The 24,638-nt window shown below is 43.6% G+C and overlaps 1 protein-coding gene across 6 annotated transcripts; it reads right to left on the bottom strand.

The window, feature by feature from the left end:
- Positions 1 to 4,822: 4,822 nt before the first annotated feature.
- Positions 4,823 to 23,963, bottom strand: ZKSCAN3 (zinc finger with KRAB and SCAN domains 3). Of its 6 annotated transcripts, none has more exons than XM_063725147.1 (7): positions 23,484 to 23,931; positions 21,824 to 21,859; positions 13,965 to 14,429; positions 12,466 to 12,613; positions 10,605 to 10,687; positions 10,174 to 10,297; positions 4,823 to 8,575 (listed from the first exon to the last, which is right to left on the bottom strand). In XM_063725147.1, the coding sequence occupies exons 3-7, from the start codon at positions 14,364 to 14,366 to the stop codon at positions 7,716 to 7,718; spliced, it is 1,617 nt and encodes a 538-aa protein (XP_063581217.1). In that variant the 5' UTR covers positions 14,367 to 14,429; positions 21,824 to 21,859; positions 23,484 to 23,931; the 3' UTR covers positions 4,823 to 7,715. The 6 variants fall into 6 exon arrangements, with proteins under 6 accessions (XP_063581217.1, XP_024104570.3, XP_054414581.1 ...); XM_024248802.3 differs by lacking the exon at positions 21,824 to 21,859 and having other exon boundaries at positions 13,965 to 14,428; positions 23,484 to 23,600; positions 23,797 to 23,931; XM_054558606.2 differs by lacking the exon at positions 21,824 to 21,859 and having other exon boundaries at positions 14,052 to 14,428; positions 23,797 to 23,963.
- Positions 23,964 to 24,638: the final 675 nt, after the last annotated feature.

The following is a 24,638-nucleotide window of genomic DNA, read 5'->3' as shown; positions in this document are numbered from 1 at the left end:
CAACAGGCAAAAAATCATTAAAAGCATACAGATTGCTTGTAGATTTCATGTACACGCACAAAAGAAAACAAAATACAAATTGGAAACAAAAAAACCTGCTCCTATTTGCAGATTATATAATTGTGTACATAGAATATTCCAAATAATCTATTACAATTTTTGAATCTAATACAAAATGTAGCTAGAACTAGTAAATGAATTCAGTAAGGTTGCAAGATACAAATCAACATGCAAATAACAATCCTATTTTTATGTACTAATAATGAACATTTGGACATTGACATTTAAAATGCAAAGCCATTTGTAATCACTCCAAAGATAATGTAGAAGTCTAACGAACATGTACAGGATCTGTATGCTGATAAAATGCTGAAGAAATAAATCTGAATAAATGGAGAGACACATCATGTTTGTGGATTAGAAGATACAACATGGTAAAAATATTAATTCTTCCTATGTTTAGGTTTGACACAAATCCTATCAAAATCTCAGCAAAAATTTTTGTAGATATAAATTCTAAAATTTGCATGGAAAGGCAAAGGACTAATAACTAAATTTTGAAAAAGAATAAAGTGAGAGGAATCACTGGACCCGATGTCAAGGTATACTATAAACCTACAGTGATCAAGAGAGTTGGATATTATAGAAGGACAGACATATAGTTGAATGGAACAGACTGGAGGACCTAGAAATAGATCCAAACAAAAACGCCTGATTCTTGACAAAGGTGCAGAAGCCACTGAGTGGAGGAAGGATAGCTTTTTCAGACAATGGCAATAGAGCACCGAGCATGCGTAAACCAAACAACAACAACAACAAACTCAAAATGGGTCATGGGCTAAAATAATACCTAAAACTTGAGACCTCTTAGAAGCATCAGAGCCTAGGGCTAGGCAAAGATTCTTAAAATTGACATCAAAAGCATAATTCATTAAATGAAATGTTTATGACTTTGTATTTATCAAAATGTATAATTTATGCTCTGAAAGACCCTGTTAAAAAGATGAAAAGACAGCCGGGCGCAGTGGCTCATGCCTGTAATCCCAACACTTTGGAAGGCTGAGGCCGGTGGATCACGAGGTCAGGAGATCAAGACCAGCCTGGCCAACATGGTGAAACCCCGTCTCTACTAAAAATACAAAAATTAGCTGGGCGTGGTGGCATGGGCCTGTAGTCCCAGCTACTTGGGAGGCTGAGGCAGGAGAATCACTTGAACCCGGGAGGCAGAGGTTGCAGTGAGCCGAGATCGTGCCGCTGCACTCCAGCCTGGTGACAAAGTGAGACTCTGTCTCAAAAAAAAAAAAAAAAAAAAGATGAAAAGACAAGCTACAGATAGGGAAAAATATTTGCAAGCCAAGTCTTTGACAGAGGACTTGTAACTAGAATATAAAAAGAATTCATCAAATCTCAACAGTTAAACAGCAAACAATTTAACTAGGTATGGGCAAAAATCACGAACACACATTTTGCTGAAGAGTGTCCAACAATGGGCAGCTACTTGTGTCATTCACTGGACCATTTATGCCCCAGTGAATAGTGTCTTCCAGGCACCCTCACTCACAAGGTTGCTTAACTTTTTTCTCTTCATTGCAAGTTTTCCCCAAACTCTTATCAGCTGAATGTAGATGCTTAAAAGAAAAAAAAAAAGCAGATAAAGAAGTTTTGTGCAGACATTTAAAAGGTTACAATAGCAACTGTCAGGAGAGCACGTAGTCTGTTGGCCAGGAGCTTGCGGAGTGCCAAGTAATGTTGAGGAGTCCATCATGCAGTTAGCTGGAGCACCAGAGAATCTTCTTTCCTTAAAAAACTGAGGTTGCGATATAGGCCAGAGAGAAATCAAGGGAGCACAGAAAGACCTGTTCCACACTGGTAAGCACAGACTTGCACTTTCATTTTTAAGTGCAAATCATCGACTCAGTCATAACAAACTTTTTTTTTTTTTGCGACAGGGTCTCGCTCTATCGCCTAGGCTGGAGTGCAGTGTCACCATCACAACTCGGCTCACTGCAGCCTAGACGTCCTGGGCTCAAGGGATCCTCCCACCTCAGCCTCCTGAGTAGCTGAGACCATAGGCATGTGCCACTATGGCCAACTAATTTTTTTAATTTTTGAAATTTTCTGTAGAGACAAGGTCTTGTTATGTTGCCCAGGCTGGTCTCAAACTCCTTGGCTCAAGCCATACTGCTGTCTGGGCCTTCCAAAGTGTTGGGATTACAGGCATGAGCTACCATGCCTGGCCTGCAACAAACTTTTAATAACAACTAAGGCATTGGGCAACTGGGTTCAATCCTACCTAAAGTAACTTAACCTCTAAACATTCCTCAGGAGGTGGCATATGATATTGGGTCCTGGAGAGTCTATTCACATCCTGTAATCTAGCCAATGCAGTATAGCTATTAATACCATGGGAAGACTCTTACTCCTTCCTTCTTGCCCACCACTTAGGCAAGAACATGTGCTACTAGATCCTGGGAAGTCTCATCATGTGTCCTATCCAGTCCTGTGGGAGCACATCTGTCTTTCTTCTGAAAGGGCATTGTAATGTCACCAGCCCCATGTTTGGCACCAATTTATCAAGGAAAGGCTAGCATATAGTCATGTGTTGCTTAATGAAAGAGGTTATGTTTTGAGAAATGCATTATTAGACAATTTTGTCATTGTGTGAACATCATAGAGTGTACTTACACAAACTTAGGCTGTTACTCCTAGGTTACAAACCCGTAGAGCATGTTGCCATACTGAATTGTAACCCAATGATATTTGTGTATCTAAACATAGAAAACGTACAGTAAAAATATTATTATAATCTTTTTTGTGTGACAGTGTTTTGCTTTGCCACCCAGGCTGGAGTGCACTGGCACAATCATAGCTCACTGTAACCTCGAATTCCTGGGCTCAAGTAATTCTCCCACCTCAGCCTCCTAAGTAGGTAGGACTACAGGTGCATGCCACCACACCCAGCTAACTTTTATTTTTGTTAGAGATGGAGTCTCGCTGTTTCCCAGGCTGGTCTCAAACTCATGGCCTCCAGAAATCCTTCCACCTTGGCCTCCCAAAGTGCTGGGATTACAAACGTGAGCCACCACACCTAGCCTGTCATTATAAACTTATGGGGCCACTTTTGTAGATGTGGTCTGTTATTGACCAAATTATCATTGAGCGAAGTGTCATTATGCAGTGCATAACTGTATTTGATCAGAAAAGAAATAAGCCCTTTCTGGATTAAAACAGTTCAGCTCTCTATGTCTTTTTCCCACAAGATGGCATCACAAGAAGCCATGTGACTGTAACACTTATGGTGAAACATTTTGTTGTTGAGGAGCTGATGTTGTTCTGCAAATAAGCAGTTTATAGCTTGCAGTTTTACCTTAAATGGGGAGAGGTAGAAAGCCTCATTCCTCATCAGAGGAAACTGTCTCAGGACAGCCTCCATGGTAGGTAGGGAGGTGTGTGAGAAATGGCATTGTATCAGCTCCTCACACAACCTACCATGCACTCATGTTCTGGGTGAGTTATAGGGCTTACATCAGCTGGTGTTAAATCCTGGTCTATGTGGCTCATATGAAGAGATGCAAGTTGCCAGGCAGCCATGGTGCAGTCATTCCTCTGAAGGAAGAACTATTAAGTCGGCACCAAAGTGAGAACAGAAATGGATAAAATACCTTATAAGACAGAAGATGGTTTAGGTCTTAGGTTCTTCGGGGGCAGAGATAATGTCTTGCTCATCTTTGATTCCTTAGCACCTGACCTAACACAATCAGGTTTGCTGAATGAATGGTTATAAACACATAATTTCTTTAGAAATAAGGGAAGACTTTTATGTCTGGAAATATGAATATGAATACTTTGGTCTCTGGAACTCAGTGTCAGGAGATTTTATGTTATGTTAATAATACAAAAGAACAAATAGAACCAGTCAATTTTCAGAATCATTCATTTATCAGGAACTCTACTAGATGCTGAGGATACAATGGTAATCTAGTTGTTTATCTCTTGTCCCTCAGCCTGCCTCATACCAGCCGTTCCCTATCCTGATCTGTAAGCAGGGTAAGGAGGCTACAAACATTATTTCCCAGGCTCCTACTGCCAATTGGAAGAACTGACAAAAGGGGGAAGCACGGGTTAAAGGTTTTAATGCTTTACTGAAACTGTAACACTATACTGTAGTTTTAATGTTGAAACTATAGTATTGTGATGGCCAGTTTTATATGTCAACTTGACCAGGCCACAAGGTGCCCAGATATTTAGTCAAACATTATTCTGAGTGTTTGATTTTGGATGTGATGAATCATTGCATCAGTAGACTAGGTAAGGCAGATTGCCCTCCCTAATGTGGGTGGGCCCCATCTGATTAGTTGAAGGCAGGAAGAAAACAAAAAAGATAACGCTCCCTCAAGGGGTACTCCTCCTGCCCATCTTGAGGTGGGACATCAGTCTTTTCTGGCCTTCAGACTCCAACTAGAACACTGGCTCTTCCTGGGTCTTGAACCTGCTGGCCTTTGGACTGGAGCTTATACCACTGGCTCTGCTAGGTCTCTAGTTTGCAGATAGGAGAACCTAGGACTTCTCAGCTTCCATAATCATATGAACCAATTCTTTCCAATAAATAAAAATATATATACAAACACATATATGTTATGTATAATATACATAAACCAGTATTATAAATACAAATATATATGTATACACATACAGACATATACATACATATATAGACACAGATCCTATTGGTTCTATTTCTCTGGAGAATCCTAATATATGTTCAGAAAGTTTGCAGATCATGCAATGCATTTTTCTCAATTTAAGAATCCACTCAAACAAAGTAACCATATGGTTTATTACTATAATACAAATAATATACATTAGGATTTGTTAGATTTGTGTCCCCTAGATCCCTGAAAACCTTGAAGGACCAAGCCTTGGAAACTAGCATAAAAACAGGGACTTGGATAGTTCTATAAAGGATTTTGGATAATGATTCAATTTCTACTAAACAAAATACATACAGCAGGAGATAATATATCACAATGCCCAAGTCATTAACTATCAAAGGTGACCAGAAAAGTCTTGTTATATTTGAATTCCAGAGTTTTTGACTGATATTATAAATATGGAAGAGATTGCTGGTGCCAGAAACCGAGTGAGAAATGTGAGTAGATGCAATAATGAAAGCATATTTCTACAATAAGGAGAAGTGATACTAACAAAAAAGGAACTGTCTTTCCACAGTTGTCACACTCATAAGACTTCTCCCATTGAGGGTTCTCTGGTGTTTGATAAGACCTGAGCTGCGACCGAAGCCCTTGCTGCATTGTTCATTTTGTTAGTGCACTTCTCCTTATTGCAGGAATAAGGTGAAGCACTTACACAAAAGTTTGCAACAGAATAGTCATTCCGAAATACTTTTGTAGAAACAACTCCACTGAATGTATACATAATAAATACTACTTGTACAATGCTGACTAAAAATGTTCTCACTTGAATACACAAGACTAAAATTTTGACTATCATGATGGGAAAAAAAAAAGATGGTCTATACAGTATGTTTAACAAAAAAGTAGGTAGCCTGAGGAATTAAATTAATGGTTCAAACAGTCATCATGAAAAATTGAGATGCTGTTACCATACAGGTGATTTGGGAATCAATGTATAAGAAGACCAAGACAGTCAGACACTAATAGTGGGGTTCTGAAACCATAAATGATACTTGGGCCGGGCGCGGTGGCTCACGCCTGTAATCCCAGCACTTTGGGAGGCCGAGACAGGCGGATCATGAGGTCAGGAGATCGAGACCATCCTGGCTAACACAGTGAAACCTCGTCTCATCATTCTCAGCAAACTATCGCAAGAACAAAAAACCAAACACAGCATGTTCTCACTCATAGGTGGGAACTGAACAATGAGAACACATGGACACAGGAAGGGGAACATCACACTCTGGGGACTGTTGTGGGGTCAGGGGAGGGGGGAGGGATAGCACTAGGAGATACACCCAATGTAAATGACGGGTTAATGGGTGCAGCACACCAACATGGCACATGTATACATATGTAACAAATCTGCACGTTGTGCACATGTACCATAGAACTTAAATTAAAAAAAAAAAATAGCTGGGTGTGGAGGCGGGCGCCTATAGTCCCAGCTACTCGGGAGGCTGAGGCAGGAGAATGGCATGAACCTGGGAGGCGGAGCTTGCAGTGAGCCGAGATCGCGCCACTGCACTCCAGCCTGGGCGACAGAGGAGACTCCGTCTAAAAAAAAAAAAAAATTGGTGTGAATCCATTGAGCTGGAGAAAGTATGAACTTACCAGGAATAAGTTTTGATGCAGTTTACTATACAGTGTGTGTTGGGTGGTGGGGTGGGGCAAGATAGAGTCTATTGTTTTAGGAGGCATTGGTTAGGCCCGAGAGAACTAAATGGAGAGAACTAAGATACTGAGCATTAGAATATTTATCATTTTATTCTGACTTGATGACTGATTTTCACACTGTCTGAATAGGAAAGCTTTTTCCTTAAAGAGTAACAACAGGAAAACATTAAAGAGTGAAATTTGGGCTGAGTGTGGTGGCTCACGCCTGTAATTCCAGTACTTGAGAGGGTGAGGCAGGAGGATTGCCCAGGATTTCGAGACCAGCCTGGGCAACATAGTGAGACCTCATATTTACAAAAAAAAAAAAAAAGCAATTCCATGGATGGCACACATTCATAATGATTTAGTGATAAGCTGTTTAAGGCATTTGCACTAGAATAGAATTCCTAGTCTGGTAAAGAAATATGGATTCTTGGCCGGGCACGGTGGATCACGCCTGTAATCCCAGCACTTTGGTAGGCTGAGGCAGGAGGATCACGAGGTCAGATCGAGACCATCCTGGCTAACACGGTGAAACCCCGTCTCTACTAAAAACATAAAAAATTAGCCGGGCATGGTGGCACACACCTGTAGTCCCAGCTACTCAGGAGGCTGAGGCAGGAGAATCGCTTGAACCCAGGAGGCAGAGGTTGCAGTGAGCCAAGATTGTGCCATTGCACTTCAGCCTGGGCGACAGAGCAAGACTCTGTCTCAAAAAAAAAAAAAATGGATTCTTTCAATCACAGTAACCCTTCTCTGCCTATGTATTTGGTAAGAAATACACTAGATTGAGTCACAATCTAGGTCACAGAATTGGACACAAGCACAAATGGCCTTGGCGAGAAGTTCTTCAGAAACCTGGATAACATCAGATTTTCAGATCTATGAAGGTAATCTCACTGGTACATTCAATAAACATTTATTAGCACCTGCGGAAAAGGCACAGAGTGGGATATAAGACTTTATGAATCTGACCAACTGTGGAGGATTCATTACAGTCAAAAAGAACGGTCAGAGAAGCAGCCCCCAAATCACAACCATCCACCCAGTAGACATTACCAAGTGCTGGTTTAGGGCAAGTAGCCAGTCTAAACATCCATTTAATTCCAGTGGGAGAGAACAAACAGTTTCAGGTCTTACCTCTTCTAGACAACTCTCCTGTAGCCTCCTATCAAATATGTTTTGATTACAAACCCCTTCTAGAACTTAGAAGATAATTTGTCTAACCCAGTCTATATTTTCTAACACCTGATAATATGTAGTGGTAAATAAAGCCCAGCCCACAATTTCTATAGTCGAGACTCCAGGGGGAGTGGCTTCAGATCAGTGACAAATGAGCACCAACTCTGGCATGTATGGCATGGGTCACTGTGATAGGATGTTTTTCCCTACATGGCTTCTCTGATGTTGAACAAGGTATGAAATTCGGGTGAAGCCTTTTCCACATGCATTACACTGATAGGGTTTCTCACCAGTGTGGATTTTTTGATGTTCAATGAGGCCTGTATTCTGAGTGAAACTTCTTTCACACTCATTACATTTATAAGACATGGGAGTTTCAACATTTTCCAACTGGCTTTCCATCCTACTTTTCCAGGCCTCTCCCTGCTCAGTTTCCTGAACATTTTTATCCCCAGTATGGATCCTCTGATGTCTCAGGAGATGTGAACTTCGCCTAAAGGCTTTGCCACACATACTGCACTGATACGGCTTCTCCCCAGTGTGGATTCTGTGATGTTCAAGGAGGCTGCAGCTCTGGCTGAAGGTCTTCCCACAGTCATCACACTCATAGGGCTTCTCCCCAGTGTGGGTTCTCTGGTGCTTGATAAGGTCTGAGCTGTGACTGAAGGCCTTACCACATTCTTCACACTCGTATGGCTTCTCACCAGTGTGGACTCTCTGATGAATGACGAGGGCAGAGCTCCCAATGAAGGCTTTGCCACACTCTTCACATTCGTAGGGTTTCTCACCAGTATGGATTCTCCTGTGTTTACTCAAGCCTGAGCTTTGAGCAAAACTCTTTCCACATTCATGGCAGATGTGCCGCCTCCCTCCTGTGCCATTTTTCTGCTTTCTTTGTAGCCTGCCCTCCTGTTCACCAGCTTCTGCACATGTAGGAATCTGGGCAATGTCTTCCGTCAGGTGGCATGATATCTTCCCATGCTCCTTTTCTGGAAGCTTCTCAGCTGGAGGCAAGTCCCTGCTCTTAATCTGTTTTTCATCACCTGAAACAACAAATAACCGGCAACTGTGGGTTATGCCATGGAAGGAAAGCTCTGTGATGAGTACCAGGGAGGCAAGAATTACAGAGGTCTATAAATGCCTGGGATGAGGATTTAAGTGCTAGAATAAGGATGGGAATAAAAGGGGAGAACAGGAGTGCCGGGGAGGAGAGAGACCTAAGAATGGGAATGGGGCCATTGGAAAGGTACACACTGGGAGTGGAGGGAGTGGGTGGAAGACGGTGAGGATCCAGGACTATGCTGGGGATGTATGTGGTCGATCTAAGTTCTAAGAACAGTAAGGCAGGGCCATGCACCTAGGATTAGATACTAAAAGGGTTGAACAGAAAGTGACAGTAAATGGAGCAAGTGGAAGGATTTCTGAAATACCTTTGAGAAACAGCGACTGGGAGGCTCAGGCTGGCGGATCACTTGAGGTCAGGAGTTCAAAACCAGCCTGGCCAACATGGTGAAACCCCGTCTCTATTAAAAATACAAAAATTAGCCGGGCATGGTGGTGGGTGCCTATAATCCCAGCTACTCAGGAGGCTGAGGCAGGAGAATCGCTTGAACATGAGAGGTAGAGGATGCAGTGAGCCAAGACTGCACCACTGCACTCCAGCCTGGGCGACAGAGTGAGACTCCATCTCAAAAAAAAAAAAAAAAGAAAAGAAAAGAAAGAAAGAAAGAAACAAAACAGCGAAAGTGGAGACTCAGAAATTGGGCACTGATCAATGATACGATAAAGACAGTTGTCTCGGTTCATATCCCAGGCAGAGGCAGGGTCCCCAAACAGAACTGGATTCAGTGCTATGAATTTTATGCCACCAGTGAGCTACATGGCCTCAGACAAGTCAGGCAATCTTCTCAGCCTCTGCACCTTCATCTCTGAGGTCAGGGTCTATAGTCAATGTCTAAGGACACTGCTCTCACACTCTATGGTCCCAAGGCCCATTTCCTGAAGAGGCCTCCCAGCTTTCCTCTTCAGTCAGGGGTAGGAACAGGAGGACATCAACATTTAGTGGGCATCTCCTGTGAGCCAGACCTGTACTCGGGGTTGTATCGACTTTGACCCATTTAACTTAACTAGAATACTGGCAGGGAGAGGAGAAAGCAAGGTCAGAAGGCACAAGCAGGCCAGGTGCAGTAGCTCATGCTCACACCTGTAATTCCAGCATTTTGAGGGGCCAAGGCAGGAAGATTGCTTGAGCCCTGGAGTTCGAGACCAGCCCAGGCAACATAGCAAAACTCCATCTCGACAAAAAATTAAAATTAAAAAATTAGCCAAGTGTGGTGGTACATGCCTTTAGTCCCAGCAGTTTGGGAGGCTGTGGTGAGAGGATCACTTTAGCCCAAAATGTCGAGGCTGCAGTGAGCCATGATTGTGCCACTGCACTCTATCCTGAGTGACTGAGCAAGACCCTATCTCTCAAAAACAATAAAAAAAGAAAGGGTAAGGAGCTAGTCAGTTACAGGCTTTCAGAAATGGTGATTGTGAATCCAAACATAATAGGGCTCAACAGCTTCCAATAGCTCAACAGGTTCTAATATACAAAGAATGCCAAGAAACCTTAACAGAAATTAGTGTCCTTTAGTCTTACCCAGGGAGACCAGGCTGCCATGGTTCTCTTGCTTTTCATTTCTACAGAGATTCCCCTGAGATGAATCCTGCTGTGTCCATTCAGGGGTGAGGGTCAGGGCCACATCTTCCACTTTCAACAACCCCTAAAACAATAGGTAATCCCATTGAAGAAGGGGCTGACCAAAATGGTGGAGTAGGGAAGATCTGGGAAGCACCCCCAGCCCCCATCCCTGCCAACAGCTAGTAATAAACAGGAAAAGCGTCTTTAAGTGGGCACCTAAATAAAGTTAATGATAAACAACCTCAAGATAGATGAGAAAATGCAGATCCCATTTGAGATCTGCATGGAGGATCTAGGATGGGGGTAGAGGGGAATGGGGAGTGAGGAGTCTTCACAGGAAGCTCAATAGTAGTGAGGGGCATTGGGGGAGGGATAGGACTCCAGCTCACCTGGGACTCTGGAGTAAGCCTAGAAGCTACCACTGCATCTTCTCTGCAGCACCCTCCATGGGCAAGCACGGGGACCTGGAGAACTAAGAAGGAAAGAAGCTCTGGATGAGATGTACCCTGGCATTCAGCCTCCCTGCCTTGTGGAATCTAAGTTAAATAACTGGATTAATAGATTCCTGTCTCACTTGATTGAGCCCAGGAGTCTGAAGCTGCAATGAGCTGTGATTGAGCCACTGCACTCCAGCCTGGGCAACAAAGTAAGACCCTGTCTCTCTAAATAAATAAATTCCTGCCAAACAAGTTTATACAGAGTGTGCTCCTTTCCAAAATTCCTGGTCCCTACCAGCTCCAATCCTAAAGATAACTGTTGTGCTCTACAGATACACGAAAACAATGCAAAAAGGCAGGCTCCTTGTGAGCAGTTGTGAAATAAAAAGAACATAAAAAACAAAAAAGCTTTCCATTTGAAGATCCTTTGAATTTTGCTAGAGATAGGAGGAAAAATCGGATTTTGGGTGAGTTTGTCCTTAGTAGCCGTTAGGGTGCTTTTCACTTTGGATTTGAAAAGCTAAGAGTCAGACAAAGCTGGGCTATGAAAGGCAAAGTAGGGGTCTGGCTTTATACAACGTACGGAAATTCAAGAGAGAGAAAAGTAAAGAACTTCAGGTTTCCTTATTATTCCTTATATAACTTCAGGAAGCATATATATATTCCTCATATATTCCTTATATATTCTTTATATAACTTCAGGAAGCATATATATTCCTCATGTATTCCTTATATAACTTCAGGAAGCAAATTTTTGAAGGGGCACAAAACAGATGGTTTAGGCTAGAACCTCTGTTTAAAAATAAAGATCACATATTGGCTAGAACATCCCAGCGATGTGTATCTTGGGAACTTGTACATGTGTTTAAGACACATGAAAGGACATCTCAGAACACATACAGCCATTTCCTATGCAGTGAATTTCATATTACTTTAATAACAGACCCAGGATTTAGAAGATTTATACCCTTTAATTTGCAATAGTCCTATAATTTATGAGATTGGCTGGCTGGCTTTACAGATTGTTTACTTTCTGCATAGGACTTCCCACTGTCACACGAATTGTATTATTAATGTGTTTATTTACCATCTTCCTCACTTAAATGTAAGCTCCACTGGGGCAAGAACAGTCTCACTCACAGTTCCATTCCCAGAGCTAACCGGCCACCACACTGGAGGCCTCCATAATTACAAGTTAAACAAAGAAGAACAAAGACAAGTAGCTGGTATACACAAGTGTGGTAGCTTACACCTTTAATCCCAGCACCTTGGGAGGCCCAGGCAGGAGGATCACTTGAGCCCAAGAGTTTGAGACCAGCCTGGGCAACATGGTGAGACCTCATATCCACAAAAAAGTTTTTAAAAAACTAGCCAGGCATGGTGGTGCACACCTGTAGTCCCAGCTACTCAGGAGGCTGAGGTGAGAGGATCGCTTGAGCCCAGGAAGTGGAGGCTGCAGTGAGCTGAGATTGTGCCACTGCACTCCAGCCTGGGTGAAACAACAAGACCCTGTCTCAAGAAAACAAAAACCAATACAACAAAACAAAACCCAAACAAGAACCAATTCTTTCCAAACCTAAGTTTTACTAATATCTTATTTACTATGTCCAGTCTTGGTTGAAAAAGCTTTCCATCATTATGTTGGAAATACTCCTTTTAGTCTCAGTCTTAAATGAGAGTTTTAAGACTCTCATTTTTAAGACATAATCTGTGATGGGCATATAAACCCCCTATCAATGAATTTTGTTGGCTATCCTTAAATGAAATTGGATGAAGTCTGCATAATTCATACTGTCTAGAAAATAATCCTTACCTCTGTCTTGTAAGGGCTGGGATCCCAAAGATTCATGCTTGAGCAGAGCCTTCATTAGCTGAAATTGGCTACTTTGTGACCCTGGGGCTGGTGTCAATAGTGCCATCTTGCAACAGAGCAGTTCTTGCCCTTGGTCAACACCTGAAACCTAGAAATCATTTGTTCTTATTTTCATGTTTTCAGCAAACACTTCCATAGAACTACCTAGGTGGCTGGCACTATTTCCAAAAGCATTATAAATGTTAACTCATTTAACGCAGAAAACAACAATCTTATAAGGGAGGTATTATTATTATACCCATTTTACTGATAGGGAAATTAAGGCACAGCCAGTTTAAGTAGCTAATCAGTGGCAATGCTAGGATGGGAGCTCAGGTAGAATGATGCCAGAGCACATGTTCTTATCATTACTCTATGCTCCTTCATATATACATTTGTGCTTTTATGAAAACCCATTGGAAACTGGTGCAAAATTCTCAGAGAATATTAATACCTTTTATTATCTGAAAAGGGGATTACAATCTCTAGTTTATGGAGTTTGGGGGACCCAAACAACATCACAGTATGTTAAATCACCTAACATGGCTTGGCATATGATTTGTCCTCATTAAATGCAGGTTTCCTTCCAGACATTTATAGTTATTATAAAATTACAGTTTTCAAGTTACTTTCTCATGTGCAGCTCAGAATTTCCCACATCCTTTATAAAGAATGAAGCTAAGAGACTCGCACTGACTTTCCACTGTTACAGGCCTTGGGTGCCATAGACACAAGTCAAGAACCTTGGTATCCAGCTCACCATTTAGAAGGCTCTGGCCACACAGGTCCTCTGAGGGTGTGTGCACAGGGACACAGGATGATGCAAAGAGGACACAGTCTCATAAAACAGGGAAGAACATGGAGGTAAAAGTCGGCCCATTTTCTACCAGAGGTTCATAACCAGTGGTCCATGAACTCCTTCCCACGTAGTCCATGAACTTGAACAGGACAAAAGCTAATCTTATTTTTAACTAGTCTTTAAGAGAAAGTTAGCATTTCCTTCAATTATGAATGGAAGCAACAAATCAATGTAGCATAAGCAGTACCCAGGACTTTGTCACCAATAGAACCTGCAGATGTTTTTACATCACATTACAACCAAGCAAAGAGATACTTATCACTGCTTTGTAATTGCCAGTTATAAGCCCTGTCCATAGGTTTTATTATTTAGTGTACTAATAAAAAAAACACATATATGACTTTAATACAAATTTAATTATTTGCTAACTGTATGTTGATATGACTGCGTTCTTTTGTAATCCTTTATGGTTTCTTTATGTATTTAAAAAAAAAATTATTCTGAGAAGGAGTCCAGGGACTTCACCTTACTGCCAAGGAGGTTCACGGTACAAAAAAGAGATGGAGAACTCCTGGATGTTAAAGGAATGCCCCTCACTCCGATATGGGATTTCAGGAGGAAACAGACCACAGCGCTCAGATACTAAACCTGTTCTTTCTACCTGCGGCGCCGGCTCATCCAGCTGCCTCTCCAAATACTCCAATAGCACCACCACCTCCTCCCCGCTCTCTGGATGCTGCTTCCGCACCCAGCTCTGCAGATTCCCCGGCAGGATGGTCAGGAACTGCTCCAGCACCAGCAGCTCCAGGATCTGCTCCTTGCTGTGCATCTCAGGCTGCAGCCACTGTCGGCAGAGCTCTCGGAGCCGGCTCAGCGCCTCGCGGGGGCCTGCAGCCTCCGGGTAGCGGAAGCCTCGGAAGCGCTCGCGGGAGCCCTCAGAGCCCAGATCTGGGCTACTGGGAAAACCGGCTTCTTCTTCCTCCACCTTTATGACCAGAAGCTCCATCTGGTCTTCTGTAGACTGGGCATCCAGGGCTGTGCTTTCACTTAATTCTCTAGCCATCCTAGGCCAAGGCAGTACTCAGGCCTCACTCTAGCTTCCAGCGCTATTTCTGCAGAAGATCCCTGAAAGGTGGGAAATCATTATTAACCAGTAAACTTGCAAGTAGTCCCTTCTCTCCTGCCCAGGAGCCCAGAGACATCTCTGGGGAACTGCTGCAGAAATTTCTCCATGTTCAGTGGTTCTGCGGCTTAATCCTCTACACCACCCCAAGCCTGAATCCCATAGTAAGGTTCCCAAAGGATGTCCTGGAGTGATCCTGGACACCCCCAGGCCCCTGACTAATCCGGAAAAAAACTGAAATTGGTGAGGATCCAGGGCACTTCCTGGACTCTCTAGGAAGCTCCTCTCAGTGACTTGCTCGGAGTTATCCCATTAACAACCAGGTCTGTGGTTGTCTAAATTCTAAGATGACCCTAACGATTTCCTGCCCTAATCCTCAGGACTTTCAATATGAGATAGCAAGTCCAGACTGGCTGGACTGGTCCCAAGGAGCTGAATTCTACCGATAACCTCAATGACCTCATAAGTAGATTCCTCTCAGAGCTTCCAGATAATAGCCCAGCCCTACCAACACCTTGGCTTTGGCCTGGGAAGACCATAATATTGAACTCAGCTGAGCCTGCCTGGCCTTCTGACCTATATAACTGGAACAAATAAGCTGATTTTTTTTTTCTTATTTGTTTGTTTTGAGACAGAGTCTCGCCCTGTCACCCAGGCTGGAGTGCAGTGGCATGATCTCAGCTTGCTGCAACCTCCACCTCCCATGTTCAAAAGATTCTTCTGCCTCAACCTCCCAAGTAGCTGGGATTATAGGTGTGCACCACCATGCCCAGCTAATTTTTGTATTTTTAGTAGAGCCGGGGTTTCACCATATTGGACAGGCTGATCTCGAACTCCTGACCTCAAAAGATCTGCCTCAGCCTCCCAAAGTGCTGGGATTAAACATATGAGCCACTGCGCACAGCCCAGATTTTGTTTTAAGCTGATAAATTTGAGGTAAATGTTATACAGCAATAGAAAACTAATACAGTTGATTCTGTATCTGCGGGTTCTGCATTGAGAGATTCAACCAACCACAGCTGGAAAATATCTGGGAAAAAAAAATAACAAAAACAACAATTAAAAAATACAAATAAAAATACAATATAAAAAGTGTTTACAAAACATTTACATTGTATTTTGTTTGTAAGTAATCTAGAGATGATTTAAAGTGTACAAGAGAAGTTGAGCCTGGTGCCACACTACTGCAGTCCCAGCTACTCAGGAGGAAGAGGCAGGAGGATCACCTGAGCCCAGGAGTTCAAGGATGCAGTAAGCTATGATTGTGCCTCTGTACTCCAGCCTGGGCAACAGTGCAGAGACTCCATCTCTTAAAAAAAACATACAGGAGGATGTGTGTAAGTTATAGGAAAATACTATATGCCATTTTATGTAAGACTTGAGCATCCACAAATTTTGGTATCACTGAGGATCCCAGAATGAATCCCCCACAGATAGTGAAGGATGGCTTTACCAGGTCTTATCTGTGGTCAAGGTACTGCAGTAAGGGGAAGAAGAAAGAAAAGATAGAAGGCCCTGGACCAAAAGAAATAGAACTGAATTAAACCTTGGCTGCCTGCTAGTGAGACCCTCAATTATATCTGAAGTGAGGCTTGCCCAAAAAACTGGCATAACATTCACATTAAAATTCAGCTGAAAGTAGGTTTCTGCAGGCCCTTCTGATCTTTGGGCTGAAGGCCCTTCAGTTTCTCTTAGAAACATCAAGGCAGCCGAAAACATCACCAAACCCTTGCCCTGGAGAGAGCATAGGCTGCCCCTGGTCTTTGCCACCTCCTCGATCTGCCACTCTCTTTCTTCCCCTTCAAGACTGAACTTCTTGAAAGAAAGCCCTCAGTCCCTGATTCTAGTCGTCACCTCCCACTAAGCCTTCCACACACTGTAGGCCGCAATTGCCAACACCACTAAGATTTTGCATGCAGAAGTAACCAAAGGTGCTTCCCTCAATTCCCATTTTCCATGGCCTCTTCTCAGGCAACCAGGCTGAGGATGCTGTCCACTTCCAAAAACTCACTTGTCCTTATTTCAAGGACCTTGCTTTCTCCTGCTTTCCTCCTTCCTGGTTCTTCTCAGCTCCCATCATAATCTGGTTAAGTGTTCTGAAGCCAGGTTTCCTGAGGTCATCATAATCCTGGCTTTACTACCTACTAGCTCTGTGCCTCCCTTTCCTTATCTGTAATAGAGATAGTGATAGCAGATAGGGCCATTGTAAGCATTAAGTAAGTGAGTGTATAAAGCTCTTAGAACAGTGCCTGGTGTGTGGTTGTAAGGAACATGGCTGTGCTGCAGCAAGGCAGGCATAGGCTGAGGTAAACATCCTGCATGACTCAGCAGGATTGGAGCGCACGCACACAATTCCATGCATTATATAACCACAGTTATGTAGCCATAATCTGGGAAGGCTCATCACCTGGCTCTAAGATGCTACTGTTTGTGAGGTGTATAAATGTGGCACTGACACTGTGAAAGAGCTGCTGAGTAAAGCCATGTCCCATCTACCTGCTGTCTCTCGAGTGTTCTTCCAGCTCCCTGCCCCCCATTCACCCACTCCCCTTGGACCTCAGCTGGAGCTCTAACCTGACATTTGGCATAGTGAGCAAGATGAGGTGAATGGGTCTTCGGCCCCCAGGCTCCCGGACCGGCTATGCAGCCGCAGCATGAGCTGTGGCACCCAGTGGCAGCCGTGCTGCAAGGATGGGCTCTGATGGAAACATGGGCGGCAGTGGACAGGCCCTCCACGAGTGTGGAGAAGGTGCTGAAGCACCTGGAAATGCACAGGACCGAGAAGGAGTGTGCCTTTGCCAACAGTCAGATGGGCATTTGCGACTGTGCTGCTGGAAGGGCATGCCCAGTTCCTGCTGGACGCAGTGCAGGGAGGAGGAAGAACCTCCGTTACAGGCTCACCCAGTGGTCTGCCAGAAAATAGAGCATGAACAGCCACTGGGCCCCAAGGGTGGGCCTAGAGACCCCCTACCATAGTGAAGCACACTTCTTATAGTGCTTGTACCCCCCACTGAGTTGTGGGAGTTAGGCAAGCAGTGCCAGCAGCATTTGGGGGAGACCCTCCCTGCCTGAATTCTCTCTCTCTGGGACAAAGGAGCTGATCCATTTCCTGCTCCGCCTCTGAGATGGAAAAGCTGGCTTCTTTAATTAGTGTGGTCTGATGCTGGTGAAATACCAGAAACTGTCAGTAGATGGCAGTTGTATATAGACTTAGTGCAAGTTATTCGGGAAAAGGACATTGCTGGGCAACTAGGTCCCTCCGGAGCGTTCCAGCTCAAAGATTACCTGCTGCAGTCAGGCAGAAATGTAAAGTCTTTCCTGTTTGATTGGGAACTGACCAAGGTGCCAGGCTTGCGGGGGACACCGGACAACCAAAGGCAATATGTGGACTCAGCAATCCACTGGTCCCTAAACCTGAATAAGTTTCCGGGCACAGCTGCATTTATTGACGGTTATGAAAGCTGGTCAGTGAAAGTGAAACCTGTATCTTTGGACCTCGGCATCGGCCACTTAGCTCCCCACTTATGCACTGTGGATGTCTCTCCCATGCCTGAGGACAGCCTGTGGGTGGATGTTTTGCACAGCTTGGCAGCTGTGCCGTCTATCATGGATTTCATAGGCCACTTGACAACAGAACTGGGATGGTGCCACTGTGTGGTGGACTTGGCCAATGCATTCCTCTTAATCGACATTGCTCCAGAGAGCCAGGAACACTTTGCCTTCATGGGAGGGACTTTCATAGTGTTGCTGCAGGGATATATGCATAGCCCCAACATATGTCATGATCTTATTAATGATGTTATATTAACCTCTGATTCTCTTGCAGATTTAGAAGCAGCAACGCAGCCTCTTGCCTGGAATTGGGATGATGTGGCTGAAACCACCTTCCTGGCAGCCAAACAGGCAGGCTATTAAGCGGGCACAAGCCCTATGGGTAGCTGATCAGGGGCACTCATTTAAACTTGATGTGCATGTGACCAGATAGTTTTGACTGGGGCTTATGGCATCGCAGAGCTCTTTAGAATGCCAGTAGACTTTTGGTCCCAACTTTGGAAGGGAGCTGAGCTCCAGTATTCCTCGACAGAGAAGCAGTTAGTAACTGCATATGCTGCCCTTTAGACTCATGCCCAATAGACTATTGCGCATGACTTACCCAATAGCAGGGTGGGTATGCTCATGGGTAACAACCTGCACACTGGGATGGCACAGACATCCGCTTTTGCAAAGTGGGGTGCTTAAGCCTACTTGGAACAGCAAAGTATGCTAAGTCAAGTCCCTTAAAAGCACAATTACAAGAAGTCTTAGGACCTACAGTCCTAATGCAAGATAAGGCTATGGGACCTGAGGCACCCCTAGACCCTGAGCCTTCACCTTTTAAGGAAGGGCATCCCCACATTCCCAATGGGGCATGGTACAGATAGGTCTAGCCAGGGTGCTACTGCTGCCTGGACTGCTGTTGCAGCCCAGCCTAGTACTGACACCCTATGGTTTGATACCAGGTGTGGACAAAGTAGCTAATAAACTGAACTCAGGGCAATGTAAATGGTGATCACCAAGAAGGTGACACCTATGGTAATCTGCACCGATAGCTGGGAAGTTTATCAAGGCTCAACCTTGTGGCTAACTACCTAGAAGTTACAGAAGTGGCTAGTCACCGATCCATGTAGGGCCAGGCCATGTGGCCAGATCTATGGGAGAAAGGATGACTTCCTCCAACCAGGTATGGGGACAAACAGTAACCTGTTGTTGCCTGCCCCAACGCCCTAAAGGTAGGGAAGCAAAAACCCTGGCTTAATATATAAAGCAACATTGGGGTAACATCACCATGTGGTGATTGCTCACTAACCTGAAATTATTGCTCCCTGTATCACTACTGTGGCCCAAGTGCCCAGGGCTTATGTGTCAAGCCTCTATGTATACATTGGGCCTGTGTGCCCAGAGCCTATGTGTCAGACTTATGTGTCAAGCCTGTGTGTATGTATCAGCCCTGGGTGCCCAAAGTTTATATGTCAGGCCTGTGTGCCAAACCTATATATTGGGCCTGTGTACCCAAAAACCTATGTCTCCCTTGGCCAAAGGGGTGGAGTGTAAGGTAAATGGATGTGCTTTGGTCAAGAATAGGCCGAGGCAGATATGCAGGCCAGCGTGACTCAGCGAGTTTGGAACGCAGGCGCACCACTCCACTTGTTATATAACCTGTTTGTGTAAGCTCATACTTGGCTCACAGCCACTATTGTCTGTAAATGGTATAACTGCCCTGCTGACGCTGTACATAGGACTCGTGCCCAGAGAGAAAGAGAAAAACTGCTGACCCTGTAAGAGAGAACAGGCCGTCTTGCAGACAGACAGAGGTGAGCCAGGAATTAACAAGCATGCCAAGGAGTACAGCTGTAAGTGTGGGAGCGGCAGGAGCCACAGAGCCGGTTGCTGAGAAGGGCTGCAGTTGGAGGAGGCAGATAGTGTGAGAGCTGCAGCAGCTGCTGCTGAATAAAATCATATTTTACCTGCCTACAGCCCCGAGTGTTCTTTCAACTACCTGCCACCCATCCAACAACTCCCCTCGGACCTCAGTATGGGCTGGAACCTGACACTTGGCATGACAGTGGTAAGTACCATATACATGTTGGCTAATAGTATAATTCACTGGTCTTTCTTTTTTTAAATAAGAGTAGGCCTGGTGGTTCTGTTCTTGACCTTTTCTTTTCTCTATCCACAGTCTTCCCCAGAACTATCTTTAATCACTTGCAAGGTTTTAACTTCTATTTCTAGGCTGTAGATTCTTGATCCCTATCCTGAGCTGCCTCCCAGACAGTCCTATATGGAAATCTTGCAAACAAATACAATTCAGTATGCCCCAAATCAAAGTGATTTTCTTGCTTCCTAATCTACTCCTTCCTCAGTATGGTATTCTTTAGAAACAACAGCACCAGCCATCAGGTTTCCTCAGAGTCATCACTTTGTAATGGATGATTTCTGTATTTTAGAAGGGAAAAGTAAGATATTCTGAAAGACAGCCTATCCCAGAAGCCATGAGACCTGGGCCTGATCTAAGAGGGAAGGGAAACCTGAGATTCCTGTGAACCAGCTGGGACTAGATTTTAAACTAGAAGTGAGTGACTGCAAAATTATTTGACTGGACTCAGATGTCAGTAAGTCCCTCTTTACTCAGTGGAATGGAGAGGCTAGAAAATGTAAGGCTGGGCCGGGCGTGATGGCTCACACCTGTAATCTCAACACTTTGGGAGGCCAAGGTGGGCGCATCATGAGGTCAAGAGATCGAGACCATCCTGGCCAACATGGTGAAACCCCGTCTCTACTAAAAATACAAAAATTAGCTGGGCGTGGTGGCATGCGCCTGTAGTCCCAGCTACTTGGGAGGCTGAGGCAGGAGAATCGCTTGAACCCGGAAGGCAGAGGTCACAACGAGCCAAGATCACGCCACTGCACTCCAGCCTGGCAACAGAGCAAGACTCTGCCTCAAAAAAAAAAAAAAGAAAGAAAGAAAGAAAAGAAATGTAAGGCTGGTAGAGGTTACAAAGGGAAAACAATTCCAAGTCTGTATCTTCCTGAACCTCTATTCCTCAGTCCAACTCTCTACAGTTCAAAGGATGGTAGGGAATAGAAGGAAATTAGGAAACTGAGAGAAGCCATTGATTGTCACAAATGAAAAGTACCAGAAAATACTTCCTCCTAATAAGCTGCCACAAGAGATCTGGGGTACTGCTACATAAGCTAATAATACCAAAATAAGTGAGCCTAAATCTAATCTAGTCTTTAGATCCAAATACCAGTGTACAGGTGAAATATAGGAGCAAATTACATTAAAGGCTTTCAAACTTTGTTACATATTAGAATCACTGGGGAGCTTTTAAAACATCCTAATGCCTTGGGTACAATCAAGATCAATCAGGCTGGGTGCAGTGGCTCACACCTGTAATCCCAGCACTTTGGGAGGCCGAGGCAGATTGCCTGGGGTCAGGAGTTCAAGAACAGCCTGGCCCATATGATGAAACCCTGTCTGTACTGAAAATACAAAAATTAGCTGGGCGTGGTGGTACACACCTGTAATCCCAGCTACTTGGGAGGCTGTGGCATGAGAATCACTTGAGCCTGGGAGGTGGCGATTGCAATGAAAAAAAAAATCAATTAAATCACTCTCTGGGGGTGGGACTCAGCATCAATAACTTTTAAAACTTTCTAGGTCATTCTCATGTGCAGCTGAGTTTGAAATCTAGTAAGTTAAAGACACTAAAAAGAAGCAATCGACCAAATCCAGAATGTGAGGCATTTTATAAAACAGAAGGTTCAAGTTCCTCAACAAATAAATGGCATTTTTACCAAAAGGAGTGGGGAGGGAATGGGAACTGTCATAGATTAGAAGACTGAACAGACTTATCAAATAAATGCAAATGGTGAACCATATTCGGACCCCACTGAAAACAACAACAGTAAAAAGACTGTAAAAAAAAAAAAACTGTAAAAATACTTAAGACAATTATTTGAAAATCAAGATAATGATATCAAGGAATTACTGTCAATTTTGTTGCGTGTGATAATGATACTATGATTATATTAAGATAAAAGTCCCTGTATATAAGAAATTGACACTGAAGTACTTGTACTTGTGAGTGAACTAAAATGTTTCCATCTGCAATTTGCTATAAAATGAAAGAGAGGGATGAAATGAGGAAAAAAAAGAAATAAAGAAAGAGGGGGAGAGGGAGGGAAAGGAAGACAAAGAAAGGAGGGAAAGGGAAAGAAAGGAGAGAGGGAAAGAGGGAGGAAGTAAAAGGGAAGGAGGGAGACAGAAGGGAAGGAGGAGGAGAAGGGAAGGAAAGAGAGTGGAAAGGAGGGAAAAGAAGGATGAAAGAAAATGACCAAAAGATGATGGCTGAAGCTGAGTCATGGTTATATTGGTGTTCATTGTAATAGTCTCTCTACAATTAAATGTGTTTAAATTTCTCTCCAAAATTTTAGAAAATTAAACAACATCCTAACTTCTTTCCTTCCTGAATAATACAGTCAAAAAGCATTAAGGTAGGGTCAACGAAGGTGAGAGAGAGCCACAGCCCAATCCAGAGTGAATCTGGAGTCCAAGTGGAATGAGGAGGGTGTCCACGGTGGGGAAAGGAGGAAGTCTATGGCAGGAAAACAACACTGATACATTTATATCATTTATTCCACAAACTCCATTTAGGTTTCAATACCTGGCCCCTACTTGGATCTGAGCCAAACTGATCACAATGGGAAGGCACAAGATTGGGAAATTGGTTGCAAACACAAAGTATTTATCAAATCAGTAAATATACTGAAGATAAGGAAAGGAAAGTTTCTCATTAACAGAAAAGAGTTACAAGTCTATGAAAGAGTCAACCCTGTAAAAGTTGGGTTGAAATGAAGGGTGTTAGTATGAAGCCAGTTTCAGGCTAGGGCACTCCTGGAAGCTCGAAAACTGGTGGATCTCCAGCACTAAGCAGGACATCAGATTTTTGCTAAAACCAGGGGTCCTAGTCCTTTTTCACTATTAAAAACTTCTATTGTTCCTCCTAATCTCCAGCCAAGGAAAAGGTACCCCCGAGTCTTAAAGCCTTTGAGAGTGTGAGTATCACAAAGTACAACACAAACCAGTTTTGGTCTTTGCTTTGGGATAGGCTCTTTTTCAGAGTATCTTATTTTTCCCTCCTAAAATATAGAAATCATCCATTACAAAGTGAATTGATGAATGACAGTAAAACTGAAAGCAACTGTACAAAAGCCAGTCACTAATGTGTCATCATAGTTATAAATAATAATAGTACCACTAATAAAAGCAAATCTTTAAATCATGCTTACTCTGCACCTTACACATACGAATGCATTCAATCCTCACAACAACCCAGTGAGTTAGGGAATATTATCTCTATTTTACAAAATAGTAAAATGAGGCAGAGAGAGCTTAGGAACTAGTGAAAAGTCAGCCAGTAAGTGGCAGAGGCAGGATTCGAACCAGGAAATCTGACTCCAACGTTCTGGCTCTTGGCCAGTACCACAGAATAATTTAAAGATCTTGAAACTGACCTTGTTACCAGGCAGTGCAAAAATTTAACGGCTCCCATTCTCGAGGCTTGTCTATGTGACCCATGCATCCCGTCTCCAAATACCCTCAAGAACCGACCCAGACACTCGGTAACGGCCCTAAACAAGGGACACCCATATTGGGCTACGCGGGAACGCCGAGGACCACTTCGTTCCGCCGCAGAGCGCCCTTCCGTCCCCCACGGCTTCTTGCAGGGGTCTCCCTCCTTGGGAGCCGAGGCTGCAGGAACTGGGGAGGGAAGGGCCTCTCTCCACAAACTCACATACACACACACACACACTCCTGCAAACGCACCTCTACCCGGGGACAAAAGAACTGCAGGACCGACAGGAGGAGAGCCGCGGGATGAGATTTAACCCCACAGTGGAAGGCAGACGCCGATTCATCCCATACTCACAAAGTGCTTGAAACTAGCAAACCACCCGCAGGGCGGGGCACAGAAGCCACTTCCGGGCCTCTCTAGCCACCTCCCTGACAGACTCTGTCGTTTGCTAGCTCGGCACCTTGTGTCCCCTCCCCTTTTGCTATTAAAGAGGCTTCTAAATTTTTATTTTTCCAGCTATAACTAAGGGAGAAAGGCAAGGTGCAGAACTCTTTTCATAATTTGCTATATTTGCGAATAGAAGAGAGTAAAAAGAATCTAAATTATGTTTGCGTGTGTGGCACAAAGAAGCCCTGGAAAAATAAATCGGAAAATTAATATTGGTGGTTACCTACGAAAGGTGAACGGTCAGAAACTGAGTGAAAAGGGGGACAAGAGTGAGAAGGAAAGTGTTAGGGTGCATGTTTTAAATGTACTTTTAATTTTAGAGTTGATTGCATTGCCTGATTAAAATATGAATTCTAAATACATAAATTTTAAGGAGCAGGTTGCGTGGTTTACATAAAAAATCCAAGATAATCTAACACTCAAATTATGATGATTAATAAGAGAGTTTAGCAAGGTGGCTGGACTTTTTAAAATTCATGTTCACAATCGCATTCTCCATCAAAATTATAAAAATATAATTTTTAAAAGACAGCTATCACAGAAGCAAATAATTACAAAAGATACCTGAATGGAAACATTGGAAACTTTATTCATTAGGGATAAGTAGTTGAAATATATACCTCTATATATGAGACATATATATACA

The sequence above is a fragment of the Pongo abelii genome, chromosome 5 (assembly GCF_028885655.2).
Source record: "Pongo abelii isolate AG06213 chromosome 5, NHGRI_mPonAbe1-v2.0_pri, whole genome shotgun sequence".
NCBI classification, from domain to species: Eukaryota; Metazoa; Chordata; class Mammalia; order Primates; family Hominidae; genus Pongo; species Pongo abelii.
The sequence above is the reverse complement of the archived record's forward strand: the minus strand, read 5'-3'. Positions and strand labels throughout refer to the sequence as shown.